The following is an 18,691-nucleotide window of genomic DNA, read 5'->3' as shown; positions in this document are numbered from 1 at the left end:
GCGCCTAGCCCGCAAAGCATGTTCTGCATATGCTCATGGGCGTCGCTTTTATCAGGGTGGAACAAGCAGCTTTCCAGTGCTATCGCTGATCAATTCGTGCGAGTTAAGTCCCCCCAGTGTGGGTAAATAAGCAGCGGTTAGGTCTTGATGAGGAATGGCAGGCTGTGTGAGCGGCAACATAGGCTGGAGAGAGGTGGGCCTGTCTATCTCTGGATGCCTGGTGTGACTTCCATCATTAACCTCAGACTGGAGTACATCTTATTCTCTGTATCTGCCCCAAAACAAATGTTCAGTTTAGCCTCCTAAAGGACTTGATTTTTCAGACAAACTGTTTGCTCTATTTGATCACATTTAAAAAATAAAAAAAACATGGCAAATAATATGTCTGACAGTATTATAAAGTTGTAAATGATACAGATGTCAGTCCACCTTGACAGCAAAGCGAGGACCCGACCTTGCCTGATACACTCTAAAACCCAGCAGCTTCAGCTCTAAAGCCTGCAGTGAAGAGAGCCAAAGCCAGCGCTAAGTGACATGTCAGTCACTTCGTCTGTTTGGAGCCTTCAATTCCCCACGGCCTCAGCTTATTTACTGCATTTGTATGAAAAGCCTGTGAAAAGGAGAGGACTCAGAGCCCGGCTGGCTCTCTTACATATGTATACAGTGTTTGGAGGCAATGCGTAGAGAGCAGCCTGGTAGCGATGCAACTACAAACAACTTGGGAGAAGGATAGAGCCATTTATATATTCAGAAATGGGTCAGGGATGAAGGTAATCGGAGCAGCGCAGAGTGTTAACAACTGTGGTGATACCTGGAATCTAGAGGAAGTGATGCTACCACGTTTTGCTAGTCATCTTCTGAACCAGATTGGAAGTCATTTTAATATTAGTTAGAGAAGGGAGAGAGGAGGGGAGGGGAAGGGGGGGTACACACAACAAACCATCAGGCATGCGTTTCAGAGTCTGATTTGTTACTATTCATGGCTAAAGCAGAGAGGAACTGTAATACTAGACATGCTTGTTAAATTCACAACACTCCAAAGCTGCCTTCTAGCAAATCCTGTCTTTTGGTTGTCAGCTTAAGACACCCCGGCATATGCATATGTAGGATTTTTAAGCTCTGTTAAATGGATAGCGGTGTCGTGGCCTATCAAATGACTATAAGCCACTTGGCTTTTTTCCATGGAGGGAGGGAAGCATTTACAGGAAAAGCTAGACAGCAAATGCGTTACCTTGTATGCATTGGAAAGCACCCCCCTCACATGTGTTTTCTCCTGTTAGCTCAGGCAAACAGAGCCATTTACATGAACGTTTCCAGGCTGAGGGTGACAGTAACGCTCCACCCTGCCATATTAACGACTGGTACTCTGTTTAAGCCAACGACAGGGGAGTGGCAACAAACAATGACAGAATGCCTGTTTTCGATTGTGAGGCCACGAAAGATGAAACGCCATTCAGCACCAAGGCGGTTAGCAAATAAATTATTGTGCGGGGTATTGAGCTGAAGCAATTGCTCAGTCAGTCCACTCAGAGAATGCACAGTGTGTGTTTGTGGCGAGTGTGTATGCATGCCTGTGTGTATGTGTTTATGTGAGTGGACTTATAGATCCAGTGCCATTTATTTCCCAGAGCTGGAGCAGGGCAGTTAGGGAGGCGTAAAAGGAAATGAGTTGTGAAGTGGCCATTGATCCTGGCCCGTGCTAGGCTGGCTAGAGACTGCAGGACTTCTGGCCACAGTGTGTGCGATTGAATGGCTGCTTCTTATTTACACTGAGGTGGTTAACCCCGACCCAGTTCATTTATCACCCGGCTAATGCCCTACACAGGAAAAAATGTGTCAGGTCAAACAAAAGGCCATATCTGGAATGATAGCTTCCATTTAATGCATTTACCATTGCCATTAAAGTATGTGAAAATGTTAATGTACATGTGGTTTCTGTTTTACTTCGTATTTAATTATATTATGAGCAAAAAAAGGGACCTCTGTGGCATTAATCTGATATCCTATATGCACACACTCGCAGCATGATGTGTTCTTTTCTCCACCTGTGCTGCCCCTCGACCTGCAGCTCCTCCACAGCCCCCAACTGCTTGAGCATAAAATACCCATAAGTGTTTATTTCCAGCAGATTTCACTCTGTCTATCTCACTCATCCTCCACGTCGCTCGCTCTCGTGTCCCTTTCTCCTCGTCTCTCTTTCAAGCCTTGCAGCTTGACATTTCGCAGCGCTCTCGGGGGACTCCTGTGCGAAATGGAGTTACTGGGAGAGCGCCACTGTAAATTCCAGGAGGCCACATGTAATGTGTCTTAAACGTAGATGGACGGGCCCGGTTTCGAGGAGCTGAAGAATGAGACGGAGGGGGGAGAAAAATGGGAGAGAAGCGGAGACAGAGGAGGAAGAGGTGGCGTCGAGATAGATAATAGAATAATACTGTGTTTTGTCTGGGGAAGGGTGAGCAAACAGTAGCTATGCTGTCATTCACACCCTATATCTTTAGTGTCATCACAGAGGGGGAAACTACAGGCCTATATGTCACAGGCCTGTATGTACTATTCTGTGGGGACTGTCTGCCGATAGGCGGGCTTGAAATAAAAAGAAGGATGGCTTTCATTGTAAATAAGTCAGACACAAAGTATTGCCAGGAAAGAGCTGTCTTTTCACTGAAAAGGGGAAATAATTTTACAAAGACATACAGTACAGGCTGCTTCCCTAATGCTCCTCTAGCCTTTACAGAGGAACCTTATCTTCACACGGATGACGATGCTCAACAAAAGGCCCCTTTATGAAATCGTTCATATTTCAGCCGAGGTCTGTCTCCTGTCCTGAGAGGTGATTGATGCATCAGGCCAGGGCCGGTGTCTTATTTACACAGTTGAGTGGGGCAATCTCAGGCCTGAAAGATAAACCTAATGAGCTTCTTTGTGTAAGGGTGCAAATGAGAGACACCATCCTCCCTCCCTCCTTCCCTTTTCCATCCAAAGGGACAGTCTGGGTGATTAGGCCTTTAAATTATGCTCAAGGGCAAAGCCAAGATTTGCATCTTAGGTGTGTGTGAGTGTGTGTGTGTGTGTGAGTGTGTGTGTGTGTGTGTGTGTGTCTTCTCACATGCGAGGAGAAAGACAGAGAGGCAGGTGAAGGGCAGAGAGAGAAAGATGCTTGAGGCTTGTTTGTGAGAGGTGATGGTAGGTGAACACTATGTGTCAGTATATTAAGTATTTACCCGCACTAAACAACAAACTCCAGTTGTTATAAGAGGGAGGTGAGCTCAGGTGCCTGTCAAACGAGCACACACACACATACGCACACACGCATACGCACACACACACTGTCATTTTGTCCCTTGTCTGTGGGGTAACTTTCTCCCTAATGACTTTCATTTTGGGGAGAATTTCATTTGCCCCTAAACCCTAAATATTACCCATCACTTGCTGTCAGATTTCTCATCCCCTCCATTTCCTCCAGCTAAACAGCTAGGAAGGCAGGTTAATTGCTGTCACTCTCAAGTTGGACCACTGCCTAACTCTCGTGTAGCGACAGGGGGTAGCCTGGAAGTAAGATGGCACCTCGGCGCACTTATTGTAATTTATGTCAAAATGCTGCAGTCATTTAAATATGGTTGGATGGTTTGCATTATGCTGTATCATGCGGTTCAGGAAAACAGTGCAAAATGCACTCCCAACCAGTTTACCAACATGTAGACCTCTGCGTCACTCTCTTGTCAACTGGATTTTTGTGTAAAAGTAAATATATTATTGCCCTCACAAACAAGCAGATGAATAGTTTTATGACATAACGGTTAAAAAATGTGAAATACAAGAAGATGAAATGTAAGATTTCTCCTTTTATGTTTGAGATAAATGAGTCAGTGATCTGGATGAGTAGTGGGCTGCAGTGACAGAAGGTTGTCCCAGCAGATATCCAGAGGTCTTTGGTTAAAACAACTGACCTGACCACAATAGATAAGCTGAAGCCTCCATCTTGCTCTGAATATCAATACGCTTCAGTACAGTAGTGAGCCCATTTAGAGGGGGCAGTGAGTCCCGCATATTGGCTCATCAATCCCACTGATAACCTTGGCAGGATTAAGTCTACAGACCACTGTAATCAACTAACAGCCTCATTATGGGACATTATGGTATAGATCCAAAGATCAATGCATATAGCTCCCGTGTACATACACAGCAACATCGAATATTAAAACGTAAGACTGACTACTGACTACAATGATAAATTGATTGGTAATATGAGCTCAGCACATTTTTTTTTAAACAGGGGAGCTTTTATAGTGATCATTTTAGCATAGTAATTAGGGCTGTGCAACATTCATCATTTGCTCTGATACATATCTGCAGCTGGCAAATTGCAATCAGATACAGTGGGTATCTAATCTGTGATCTCAAATCAAATTAGGCCTATTTAGACAACCTTGGGAATGAGGGTGATGAAACCCTGACAGAAATTAGGGGTTGAAAATTCAATTGTGACACAGTAGTTATTATTCAGATGCACGGATAAGACGGAGTGTGTGGCTTTCACACTGAACACAATAAAGATTGTGTACAGGATTTACCATCAAATATAAGTAAGTGCATGACATGTGGGAAAAATTATTGGTGACGCTTCATATTAAAGTCCTTGAAATAAGTGTTAGTTAATAGATAATAAAGCCCTTAGTCCTTATAAGACGCTTACTGACATTAAGATTGTATAAATGTTAATAATTGCATTATAAACATGTTTATTAAGCACTTAATAGAAATGTGTTAAGTTTATAGACTGCTTACCAACAAAGTGTGTAGTTTTGAAGAATAAATTCAAACTCAGAGTTTTAATATTTACAATATTCATGAAGCAATAATTCAATTCAATTGTTTGAAGCTAGAAAGGTGGCAGGGTACGCCAAATATAAACAAAGTAAAACAATATGAAGTTGTCTTGTCCTTAAAGGTCACTTTGTCTATTCAGTTTATTCAGTCATGAAAATGAAGAGTTCGTTTTAATTCAGTTTGTTTAGGCAGATCTTTCTCTTCTGATTAAAATTTCTTCCCTAAAACTACATAGTGCACCTTTAATGATAGCATTACAAAAACATTTATTGAGTTTACTTGACTTACCTACCTAATATGTCATTGTTAAACCTATATTTGTTGCTTTATTGAGATGAACACACTCTTAATAATACAAGCACTTAAAAGGGCCTTATTATCTGTAAAACAATGTTTATCACAAGGACCTGAATATACAGAATTACCAAACTATCAATATTTGAATATGGGAAAAATGGCTCCTGTGTAACTTCGTCTTGATCTGTGTCCTATGAGCCTTTGGCCGAATCTAAGGCAACGAGACCTTAAGATGCAGCTTTTCTAATTATAGCTGCAGGTGGTATTTTGGAGCTGCTAGGTAATGGCAGAACCCACAGGGACAGTGGAGAATTCATCAGTGCTTATTATTAATCATCCCCCCAGCAGCGTGATGAGAGACTGGAGCGTCTATACCCACCGGACCACTCAATGTCATTCCAAATATGGGTGGAAAATTACACCCAACAGCCTTCCTTCAAAATGGACTCAGAGCAGACGTGGATTGGAATTTTTTTGAGCTGCACACAGGTGCAAAAAAAGGAGAAAAAAAAGGAAAAAAGGAAAAAAAAGGAAAGGAAAAAGCAAGCATGGATGGACGTATGACTATATGACCACACATGCATGCTGTCATTCGCATCACAATATCACCTTGTTCAGATCAGCACGCTAACAGCTGCAAAATAGCACAGCTCCGTGCTAACAAATGCATAAAAAAAACAAAAAAAAACTTCCATCCATCTCCGCTCTCTGAAGAGATGCGGTGTGAGCGCGCCACAGGAAGTGTGTGTGAAGTTAACAGCACAAGGCCCCTGTTTTAAAAAGCCTCCAGAGACCTGTTAGCTGGACTGCTCATTTCAATGTGTCTGTCTCTGGGCTGGGAGAAGGCCTGGGCTGGCCTCTTTACAAGGCGCACACTGTCACACACACACACACACACACACACACACGCACACAGACACATACACTCCCACTACCACCCCCAGCCCCACCTTCCCACCCACCACCACGGAGCTCTTAGCCGTACGTACATCTCAGACACTTAACTAGACACTTTATGCTTACGTCGCTTCTTTTCTCTCTCGGAGCTCTGGCCTTTTTTTTCCTTCTTCTTTTTTTAAAACGCACAGCTTCTCTTTGTTTTTAGATGATTTACTGAGTTCACATTTACGTGCACACGTTCACACAGTTTACTCTTCTTATGTCAATCAGTCTAATCTTGGTAATGTCTCATATTAGATCTGTTTACTTACCATCTTTACTTTGCTTACTGTTTACACAGATGTAAGCAATTTTCAATAAAATAAAATTCACAAAACATTTCTCAGATCAGTTGCAACTATTCCTGTTTTCCACTTTTTGATTTTTTTTAGTATTCAAAATGAATTGTTATCCAAAAAACAACATTTTAAAATAAAATGCTTCAAAGTTTTGTACAAAAGAAATACTTTCTGCTGTCTAGTACAATTTACTGCACTATAGTACAACAGTAGCTTCTTATCCTGCTCTCTATCTCTTTCTATTTCACCCTCTATCTGCAGAGAGTATCAACACAGAGAGAAAGCAGTCCTCTACCCAATACCTTCAAATGTAAAAGAGTGATGACTGAGAGAGCGAGAGAATTGACCCCAATCAGGTGTGTGAGTGTGTATAAGAAGAGTGGCAGAGTGGTGATAAATGGGGGGTAAGGCCACAGTGCTATGATGCCGTTACAGCCACCAGCGGGACCACTGGGGTTTTGCAGTGGATGGAGGATGGGTGTTTGGTATGGGGGATGGCAGAGGTTGGCTGCAGGACATGCTACGTTTTGCACACAGGAACACATCGTCATCTATTGTATCGCCCCCGACCGACTGGAGTGACCACAGGCTTTCAGCTGCCTCCAAATGCACACACGTATACACACACTTGCATGAAAAATTCCCATCAAATGGAAAGGGCAGCGCGCATCATTACGGACCCGCAGCGTTGTCCCCCATCCACCCCGCAGCATGGCCCTCTGACCTCGGCTCCCACTGCTCTTTTGGCGAACTGTCAAAGCCATCATTCACCGTGAAAAGACACGAGAGACACTTGACTCCTTTACTCAGCTGGTGACTGACTTTCACAACTCCCCGACCCCCCACCCCCCATGCAGTTCATTCATTCTTACTCTGACTGAGGAGAATAGAGCCAGGACAATAAAACATGGGGATGAGGAGGGGAAAGTTAAAGATGTTTGGGATTAGTTAGAGGTGCCTCCACCTGAAGCAATGCAGTAAAATCAATACGATAAATAACCAACAGAAGTGAAGAATATCATCACGTCAGTCAGAGAGAAAATTATCTCAAAGTATGTTTTAAAAATTCATTTCTAATTAAGAAAAGTAAGACAAAGTGGCCCAGTCAAGGTTTCTGTGGTGCTGGTGTGTCTATAGTTGGAGCGTCTGCATCTGTATGTGAGCCTCCAACTAGTGCCGAGTTAGGAGGCCCTCTGGTGGATACAGCGCTGCCATGACACACACACACACACGCACACACACTACCCAAACCGGTCCGTACGATGCTCCAACACACACATTCTTTCCCTTTCTCTATCTATTGCACACACTCTTACATGCGCACACACACACGCACACACTCTCACATGGCCTCACATGGCTGCTACAAGCTCTCTGTAAATACAAATTGAAATGCCAGCGCAAAAACAACAACAAAAATCAAGTCAAACAGTCTCTGGAAAACATTTTCATCACTCTACAGGCAAAAAGCTTCAGGCAAAAATGTGCCGACAGCACAACCGAGAAAATTTACCAACAACACAAACAGCCGATTAGATAAACAATGTTTTTCCAGCGTGCTAAAAAAAAAAACAGAAAAATAATGCAAAAATAATACTTCATTGTGCCTCCTGCCTAGGAAGAAAAACCCCAGCGCTGCCTGAGAAGAGAGCAGAGCAGAGCAGAGTGGGAGAGCGAGGGGGAAACAGAGTGAGAGAGAGAGCGAGAGAGAGAGCGGCAGAGAGACGAGACGGGGGAGAAACACAACTTACCTGCTGTTGTTGCAGATGCAGCAGCTCGACTGTGCTTACTTCGCTGCTCGTGTCACCAGCGCTTGATCTCCCATCTCTACTGCCAGCCTCTAATTGGCTGCTGCTTAGGGTGCTCATTCCATTTTGACTCATTGAACTGTTGCTTATTGTCTCTGTGGCCGACTCCTGCATCATCATGATTTAAAACCTAGAAGTGATTAAGAGGCACCGGTTAGGGCTCTTCTTGTTACAATTCCCCCCTTTTTTCCCTCCTATTTTTTTTTTTTTTTTTTTTTTTTTTTTTTATGCTTCCATTATCAAGCCCTCAGTCCCCCTCTGCAAATTAAAGCATTTAAAGAAGAGGGAGGGGGGAAAGGAGAAAGGTGGGGGGAGGATGCAGGAGGAGCAATTATGCATTCATTGTGTAAATGAAGCAATACAAAGAGATGCATGTCCTGGTGCTATTTAAAATGGGAGGGGTGCCGAAATGTGGCTGTTTTATCCACTAAAATTTGTGCATAAATCTTAAGCTTTAATAAAAAGTTGCATTATTTTTGCTTTTTTAAATAAAAACACATTTGTGGTAAATTAAAGCCAAAAATAAACTTGATTCACAAATGAGCTTAATTCTTAATATCACCCTCACACTTTAGGACAGCCAGGCTAACACAGACAGAAAAACAGAAGCAGGCACTCCTAAAATATTTGCCGTCTTGAAGCTGTCAGATTTTTTTAGTGGGTGTCGTATCTGAATGAAGTTGCCTAATGACGCAAAGCTAATCATGCAAAATTAAAATTTGGTGGCGGAGTGAAAGAGGAGGAGGAGGCTACCAAATCACATGGTGCAGGGCTGGTGATGAACACTATAATGGGTTTGTCATCTTTGCAGTGGCTAAATAAAAATCTGCCTCACAGGCTTCTCATATGTCATTCATTGGCTTCCTTTTCCCCTTTTCTTTAATCAAACCTTATATACACTAATTTATTTTGTGACATTTAAAACACATCTCTCAACGGGACACAATTAAACCAACATTGAGCTGCAATCAAACTTTGTGGTGGGGGGATCTACAATTCAAGACAAAAATTTTAAATACATTTTTAGGATTCTGAATTAATTTCCTCTGCATCTATTAGATATGGAAAACTGGTGAAAGAGAGAGAAAAGAGAAGGGAAGAAAAGGGGAAAAAAATCTATCACGAATATCACTAATGATTGTGCTAAAAACAGCATAAATTATGCATATTACCTCCTCTCTCTCCAGTAATAAATGTTTTATCATTTCCCCCTCGCATTTAATGCTCTGTACCTTCGCTGGGGCAGAGAGGAGCCCCACCAACATCAGTCGACATTCTCACAATAAAATAAAAAAGACACTTGAACGGCAACTCTAAATGCACTCCAGAATTATGGGTTTTGTGCCGTCTCTGTTTGGAAAATAATTAGTTTTAATATTTAAAATTGGAATTTGAAGAACATTTGAGACAATTAATATTTCAAAGGATTAATAAAACCATCACTGCCTTATGGAGGAAGTTTAAAACAAATTTAAAACACAGCTTTCTTTGAATGAAAAGAACAACTGCAAGAGCAACCTAATGCACACGCATGCAACAAAAGAATTATGATTGTGTGTGCATCTGTGCCCAGCTCACATGGGTACCGTGTGTATTCTACAGCCAGTAAATGCAGTTTTAATATAAGTGTGTACACGTCCTTTAATGTGTTTGTGTGTGTGTGTGCCAGTGTGTGTGTGTTTGACGAGGGGCAGATACAGGACAGGCCTTAAAGGATGTCCACAGCCAGGATAAACAGGATCCAGGCAGGGAGAACAAACAGGGGCTGAGCTGTTACACAGAGCAGGGCGACAGCTGCCCGGGACACAAGTAAATAGGGAAGAGGCCAGGACAAGGCGTGCTTGTGAACAAACAGGCCCCTGTTTAACACCGCGCCGCTCACTACTGATGGAGAGAGACACACCGAAGAAAGACAGAGAGAGGGAGAGAGAGAGAGAGGAGCAGAGAGGGTGGGGGGTGACGGAGAGAGACAGATGAAAAGAATGAGAGTGAAAGAGAGAGAAAAGGAGAGTGAGTGGGAGCGAGGGAGGGAGGGAGGGAGGGAGGAAGGTGGTGGAGGTGGCGGAGGGGGCGGAGAGGGGGGGAAGACTGGCACAATGTGACATCCAATCCGGTGATGAATCTCAGCATAAGAAACTCAAGGCTGCAGCCGAGATCAGCCGGCTAATAAGTATTCAAATTAGGCATAAATTTTACATGCCCGATGTTTAAAATATTCAGAGAAAGACTGTCTGATTGCCTTTACTACAATTTTATGAACATTCTAATGGAGCCTGGATCTCTCTCTCTCTCCCTTTTTTTTCGGCTTTCTTTCTCGGACCGGCGACGGATGTTCGGAAAACTTGGAAGATATATGAGACGAGGAAATAAGGATTTTTAATAACATCTGAATGCAAGGAAAGTCCAGGGAAAATTGCTACTTTGATATTAACAAACCAATGAAATTTGCTTTTAATGTAATTACTGAGGTATGAAACATTAATATTATAAAAAGAAAAGGGCAAAAAAAGAAATCAGACATCGTAGATTTGGTACAAAAAAAAAAAAAAAAAAAGAATCAGGACGTATAATTTGAATTTAATACACAAACAATAAAAGCCCAACAGCCGGCTTAATCTCGGCGCCATAATCTTCCCTCCCTCCTCCAAAATAAAATCGGAGCAATATGTCTAACTGCAACATAATGATAATGCAGATATATGCAAAGTATATTCGCAGAGATCAGATGGTGCTTTAACCTTAATGACAGCGGTGAGATAAATTAATTAGCCATCTAAAGGCGGCATTCAAATCTGCCAATTAGAATGTCAATTAGAAACACAGCCAGGCTGCAATGATGAGCGGGCTACCGAGCTGCGGATCCGACTGTGGGGGTGATGGAACTGTCACAGATAGACACACACACACACTCACACACTCACACACACAATACTCAAGAGAGACAGAGAGTGACAATACTCGACACCTCAGGGTGTAACTATATGCACATGTGTATCTGCATTTGTGTGTGCCGACTGCCATGCCCTGTACCCCTCTCTCCCTGAGGGGTACCAGCCCTGACCCCGGCTCAGCCTGTCCTAAACCAACTGGGTCGGAAGGAGCCGCACCACCCCCAGCGACAGTATCGACCGGGGCCCTCGCTCTGTCTGATCTGCGCCGGTGCAGGCAGGCTTTAATGCCGCATGAGTGAGGGCTGCCGGCTTGCCCGCACGTGTGTTTGACATCCCATAAATTGCCGGTGTCCTGCATTTCAACACACCCGCTATTTGATGCCATTTCCTCAAGCCATAATCTTCCAATGAGGGAGAACCCAGACCACTTATTATCGTGATCGGAAACAGAGAGGAAGGCTGTTATTGCCCTGGTAATACGCTGGTAATTCTGTAGATGTATAGCTTTGGGAAGGAAGATGATAGTGATACTAAGTGTTTAGGTTGTGGGGTGGTGGAAAGATAGTGAGAGACGGAGATAACTCTGTGCTCTCTAAATTTACCGTCGCCAACGATCGCTGATGGCTCCAACATTTCTATTAAGGTGGAGGCTCAATGGAAGGGAAAGGCATTTCCTGATTAAGCAAAGATAGACACAGACAGACACTTTATTTGCAAAGCTTCGGTCCAACTCCGGCTTTTGTCTCATTCCTTGTGCAACCATACCCTTGCTTGCTATTCCTCTTCAGCTTGAGCAAATATTTACTCTCGAATCCTGCACTACGCAAATCTGTCTCCTCCATCAGGTGCTGAATCTGAGAAAGGGTCCTGACGACACATTTGGCCCAGAGATTGGGAGAATTTCTCCTCTTTCTTCCGAGAAGTGACACAACAAAGGTGTAAGGCGAATTGAACCTTTCATTGCCTCTCACACGCACGTGCACTCGCTCTCTCTCTCTATCTTTCGCACACACACACACACACACACGCACACCTATCATTAAAGGGGAAAGAAGCAGCCCTCCATCTTTGTTTGCGAGCTCTAAAAGCCCTTAATGTAGCCTCATTACCTGGCCTGTCTACCGCTCTATCATGTGCAGTAAACACACACTATGACACTGGCCATCCATCTAGTGGGAATACACAGCTGTCTGCTGTGCTCCAACACTGTCTGGGGAACACTGGGGAATTTAACACACACACACACACACACACACACACACACACACACACACACACACACACACACACACACACACACACACACACACACACACGCACACACACACACGCACACACACACACACAAACACACACACACACGTTATGTTGTTAACACACAACGGGCTTGACACTGGTTTTTGTTCTGACTCTCTGGGCTATCTATTTTCAGTGTGAGGATGTTCTCCAGTGCTGTGTCTCTATCTAGAACACTGATCCGTTCTCTCATTTTATATGCATGAGTTGCAAAAAAAAAAAATGTTTTCATTAGGATGACGAAAAAGAAAAAGGGGAAAAAAATGACCGGTAAATCTGTGATCCCAGACGTCCGTTCATTATCAGTTCACATTTCAGGTGGCTGCCTGGAAATTCTTTTGGTTTGTGAGATCAAAATAATAAAAAAAATAAAATAATAGAAATTACATTTCACAGTCTGCTGACTCCTCACAGCTCTGTGATCAAGTGGAGATATGGTTACCATTTAAAATAATCACACATTCTGTGCTTGAGTGAAATTAATTCATCATTGCCATAAGTTACTGTGCATACAAAATAAAGAAGTAACTGGGCAGGGGCTCACATATTCAATACTTCAGATTGCTTAATAAATCAAAATGCCACATATGTGCTGACTCAAAAAGAAGGAGAAGAACTGCATTTAAGAAATGATGAATTTAATCTAAAAGCAAAAAGTATAAAATAACTTAATCAGTCGTCTTGAATACTTTTATGCAAGTCGTACCATAAATTTATGTCTTCAGAGAGTCTTTGATTATGATCATTTGTTTGTTTGTACTTGGGTGTGTACTGTAATTTCTTGTGGTTGCGAGTTGTCAACGCACAGCGACACCACAAGCAGTTTATTACAGTCTTCAGCTTCAAGCAAGTGAGTCGGAGATGGAAAAACGACCACTTGGAAAGCTACGTTCGACAAAACCCAGTCCCCCCCTGGATTAAGGAAGGCAAGCCAGGCTGCCGTGCCTTAGAATTAAAAGCTTCCTTTTTGGCACTAAAGGGCCGCCATAAAAGAGCATTAATGACTACTTCTTATAAACCTGTGTATGGTAATGGTTTCTGCTCTCAGATAGAGGAATTTCAAAAGTGTTTCACCGGTGAATGAAGATTGCTTTGGAAAAAAAGGGGCTGAAGAAATCATATTTACAAAATCAGGAGTGGGGCCAAATGAAAAGAGATGAATATGAATAATGGACTTTGCTTTTTTCCGGGATTAACATTATTCAAAGCAACAGAATCAAATGTGGTTATCTCCTGTCCAATGAGCCCTACATTGAGAAAACCCTCAGTCATATTTCAATTCTTCATTTGAGCTGACAATAAATCGTAGTTCTGTGATAGGAGACATTCAGTCAAGAATGTTCAGAACTTAATTCTCTTCTATTTACAATAAGGAGATGAGACAGAATAAGATAAAAGACAGACTATTTGCCACAGTGTGTAAGTGTCCCTAAATGGAGTGTGAGTGTGTGTCAGAGTCAGTGTTTGTGGAGTACAGAAAGAGGGAAAAAATGACAAAGAAAGCCAGAGGAAAGGGTGTAAAGTGCATGTTCAATTGTACGGTCTGCACAATGTCTCCTTAGAATCAAATGCAAGAAGCACTCATGAATAGTGTGCATGATACTATGTTAATACAAATTCATTTTATATGAATACAACCAGCTCAGAAATACGACAATGGCAAAACAGATATTGCACAGAGGCTATCCAATTATGAAGAAAAAAGGAGAACAGCAAGGCAACATCAAACTGTTAAATTAAAATCAATAATGAATCATTCAGTAAAATAAGGGAGAAAATATTTTAAAGATGAAATTTAATTTACAGTTTATCAAATGTCTTAAATGCCCACTTGTTAAATATGTGACTGCAGCAGCACGCCCCTCACAGACAGAGAAAAAGAGGAGGAGAGAAACTAGTTTTCTCCTGCATTTAGGCTCGTCCCATATCATTTACACGTTACCCATCAGCCACCTCATTCTGCTGAGGCAGGAGACAGCCCCGCCGCCGTGGGTGAGCGAGACAGTGACGAAAGCTGATCAGTCGGCTCTCATTTGCATATTTGCCAATTCCATTAATTAACTCAGCCCACCTAATCAGGGCTAATTGACCTATAAAGAGGGGAGGCCTCATTGTCTCGTCCAATCATCTTAACCAAGAGTAGAGGAGGTGCATGCTGGTGAAAGCAGGGTACTTCCGACCTAAGTGTATTTATAGACCTCATGCGTGGAAGTGTTCCCCTCAGAAAAAGACATTTTATTCTCCACCTGAACTAAAGCGACCAGGACTTACGGAGCGAGAGTTGGGAAAAACAAAAAGAAGAGAAAATGGACAAATTCTTTACGCTGGTCCGGCGCCTTGTCGATGGGAGAGGACAAATATCAGAGGATGTAATGACAGTCGGATGGCCTGACTCTGCCGTCCCTCTCCACAGCGTGCCTCGTCCAGTGGACAGGCGCAGGAGAGCCAGCCGCGGCCGGCGCAGCTTCAGAGACATAGCTCATTGTGACGTTTCCAGTTATTTCTGGTTGATTAGGGCCATTATGTCTCCAGCTCTGATTTATGTTGTCATTCCCCCTCAGCAGTCCTGCATCGATAGATCTTAATGAATTGGTAAATAAGGGTGAAGATTGCAGTTGACAACACCGCAACATTTCTCATTCATACCAGACAAGATTTATGTAACCAATTAGGAGCATAACAGTGGAGGTGGGGGGGGGACTGGTCAGGAGAAAAAATAATCTTTCCACAGGAAAATTACCAAAGACGAAGCCACGACAAAATAGATAATGGGCAGTCTTTAACACCGGCTTAGTCACACTTTCTCCATGCCCTGTTGGGGACTTTAAAACTGCAGAGAAGAAAGGATCACACCTGCTCCTCTTAGGATTAAGAAATTGATTTTTACAAAAATATACAGAGATTGGTTGACAGCATGCACTGCCTGACTGCACCTCTCCATTCTGAAAACACACCAGACTATTCAATCCACATCTGAATAATGCCCCCACTCACACTAACCATTCAAAATTAGAAGTCATGGGCATGCAACTGTGTGTAGGTGTGTTGTTTAATGTCTGATACATCCACCAAGAAATACATTTTAAGTCTTATATCTCCATCATTTAATTTATCTTCTCTATGAATCTGTTAGCAGACAAATAAAGGTTTCTTTATCATTAAAAAAAAATTCAGATAAAAGTGCTGATCATCAATAGCAAGCGACAGGCCAGGAAGACCCATAGGGCAGGAGTGAACAGAGGTGGAAAATTAAAGCGGAGTGATACGGGAGCCGGCTCCTTTCAGCCTCTCTCCCCTTCAAGCACATGCAAATGAGGCCCGTGCTGCTTAACTGCATCATTTATGTGGATAATAGCGGCATCATCATTACGGGAACTCAAATTAAATTACATCACAATTAGCATAACAAAGTGATTGGTTAAACTTTCAAAACAAATAACGCGGCTCGGCTAATGAACGGTGTTAATTGGCCAGTGTGCATTCTAAATAAAACATGTAGGTAAACATGTGCTTTAGTTAAACAATTTTAAAATTCATTTCCCCCTTCAATTTCTCTATTACAAAATCAGACAGACGTGAAAAGAGGAAGAAGAAAAAAAAAACAACAGAAAAAAAAAGAGTCAAAACTGGATATTGCCAGGGGGATTTGTAAGCTGAAATATAAAATGTGTAGCATTTAATTTTATTGCGCTAAAGAACCTATTATATGCCAGACTCTGGAGAACAATGTAAATTATCTGCCTTCAAAATGGAGTTTGGCCAATTCTCCATGTGAACTAATCACATAGCTCATTATGCATTAGGGTATTAAATTATGAAGAGGAGTCCCTTTCGCATTCCTGCACAAAGCCCTATGAAATGTTAATAATATGCCCACAATAGCCCAATACCATGCCTTGCTCACCCTCATCAATATTTAAGTAAACAAATTATCCTACTCGCCTTTGATAAAGATAATTAGTGCTTCACCGATTATCAGTCTTGTGACCTCTCGCCACTTCAAACTAAATATCTGCTCCAAAGAGTTTTTTTTTTTCTCCACCCGCACCAAGAGATGGGAGAAAAACAAATAAGTCAAACTTCCACTAAAAGCTTTGCCCTCTCAAAAACACACATCTGCAACTGATTAATATTTGATTGTTATTAGCTTATGAAAGGTTATACAGCAGTGGTGCCCTTTTATTCTGTTTAACCATAGTGCTGAATCCCTGTCCTCTTGATTTTAATGATCAATGATTAGCTAAGCAAGCAGGCAGCGCATCTTAAAAAACACCACAACACTTCGACCAACTAATGCAAGAGCCACAGCAAGTGAGTCCACAGTCGCACGCACACACACTCGCACGGACACACAAAGCCACATCGGTGCACACACGCGCGCGCGCGAGCACACTTGTACGCATGCACACACAGGCACACACACTGAGCCATTCATCAGCACTAATTAAGCAGCAGATTAACAGAGCCCGCAGACCAAGGCTGCACGGTTACACAGTGGGATGAACCAGCGGGGGAAGGCGAGGAGACACAGCCCGGCAATAAAACACAACCATTAAACACAGCCAAGAGCCTGGAGTCGACTACGGATGACACAGGATTGATGGGTGGATGGTTGGATGATGGATGGATAGATGGATGGATGGATGGATGGATGGAGTCTGCCTCACTTTTTTTCTCTTTTTTTTTTTTTTTTTTTTACCTGAAGGTGAGGAGTGCCAGAGAGCTTGACCAGAGAACAGAGTGCTTGCCTCTACCAACGCCGTGGGTGTCTAGCAGCGACGGCCGCAAGTCGACTGGTGTCACCCCGTGGAGAGGCAACACTATCTGTGTCATCACTTCAGCCGTGTTTATGGGGGATGGCATCATAAACAAGCCTGCTCCCCCCTCACCGCCAGCCCCCGCCCCAGTCCCCCCCCTCCACTCCCTCTCCTCTCCTCTCTCTCGCCACCTCACCACCACCACCACCACCGCCGTGCCATTCATGCATACTTAAATCACCCTCGCCCCATTAAAAAAAAAGAAAGCCCAGACGCCTCTCCTGACAATTATTCTATCATTTCCAGTTGTCACCGGGGCAATTACCGACCGGGGGCCCCCTGTGCGGGTCGGACATGCGGGCCCGATAGGAGAGGCTTGAGTTGGGGGAGAGAGGGAAAAGAGTGGGAGAGGGGACAGCGGAGGGAGTGTGTGTGTGTGTGTGTGTGTGTGTGAGTGCATATGTGTGTGTGAATGGATGGGGGTGGAGGGGTGGGGGGGTAGTGTACAAAATGGAAATTTATGACAGAGACACGGTGGCTTCTTTCTCTCTCCACACTGGAAATAATTAGACCATCATTTCTTTTGCCTGCCGCTGATGAAATATATCACAATTACTGGAAAACAGTACTTATCATTTCATTCCACATTTTATTGGAAATCAGAGACACGTCGATTATTAGTTTCATCTCTATTTTTGCTCTTTTAATTTTTCAAATCTGATCACATTTATTAACATCAGTTTTTGCAAGTAAGTATAAAGAAAATTTTGTTTTTCTGCTGCGAATGTGTGTGCAGGTAGTCTGTGTGTGTGTGGGTGGGTCCTGTGTGTGAATGAGAGTGTGTGTGTGTGTGTGTGTGTGTGAGAGGGGATCTTCACACGAGGAGTGCTGTGGCTCCTCGCAGGATGCTTCGCCGGCTCTCCCCTTGCATCTCGGCTGCATGCTCGCGCTGCTCTCGCTCTGATCGCACATCTGCTTCTCTGAACGCTCTCTGTTTCACTCTCCCTCCCTCTCTCTCTCGTACAAGTGCACACACACACACACACACACACTCTCTTACACACAACCTGCCGGACTGGCTCTCTTGCTTCGCTCTACCCGGCATCGTTGAGACGAGAGGGAAAAACGGAGACGGGAGCAGGGCTGGAGGACGCTGCTACGAGAGGTGCATTTGTCGCAGAGGTATGTGTGTCAGGCTTTATTCTAGCGCAGTTCAGCGCTTTTCCTTTCACCTCTGATTGTGTGCGTGTCAAAGTGTGTGTGTGTGTAGATGTAAAGAGTCTGAATGGGATTAGTGAAGGGCTGAGCGGCAGTCGGTAGCCTCCACGCCGTGCTCCGGCAGAGAGTGTATAGGGCTCTTAAAAACAATTAGCCATATCACATCCATGCATTACCAAGTGACACGCTATCCAAAAACACTGCTACTATACCACAAGTACAAATCCAGCAAAACAAAGTCAGAAATAGTCCACGACTGCAGAAGAGAGAGGGAGAGAGTGACGGATAAAATGACCTACCTTTTAAACAATGAGTGAGAAATCCACTCTCCTCGGTAAGAAGCATTTGAAGAAGTATTC

At 43.2% G+C, this 18,691-nt stretch overlaps 1 protein-coding gene across 2 annotated transcripts in view; it reads right to left on the bottom strand.

The window, feature by feature from the left end:
• Positions 1-18,691, bottom strand: part of foxp2 (forkhead box P2) — a 96,127-nt gene that overhangs the window by 56,433 nt on the left and 21,003 nt on the right. For both annotated transcript variants that reach the window (XM_073480739.1, XM_073480740.1), the window contains exon 2: positions 8,114-8,300. In XM_073480739.1, coding sequence (XP_073336840.1) covers positions 8,114-8,290 — 177 coding nt within the window. In that variant the 5' untranslated portion in view covers positions 8,291-8,300. The remainder of the gene's footprint in view (positions 1-8,113; positions 8,301-18,691) is intronic.

This window comes from Pagrus major, chromosome 14, assembly GCF_040436345.1.
Source record: "Pagrus major chromosome 14, Pma_NU_1.0".
Taxonomy (NCBI): Eukaryota; Metazoa; Chordata; class Actinopteri; order Spariformes; family Sparidae; genus Pagrus; species Pagrus major.
Note: the sequence above shows the minus strand (reverse complement) of the source record. Positions and strands in the feature narration are given on the sequence as shown.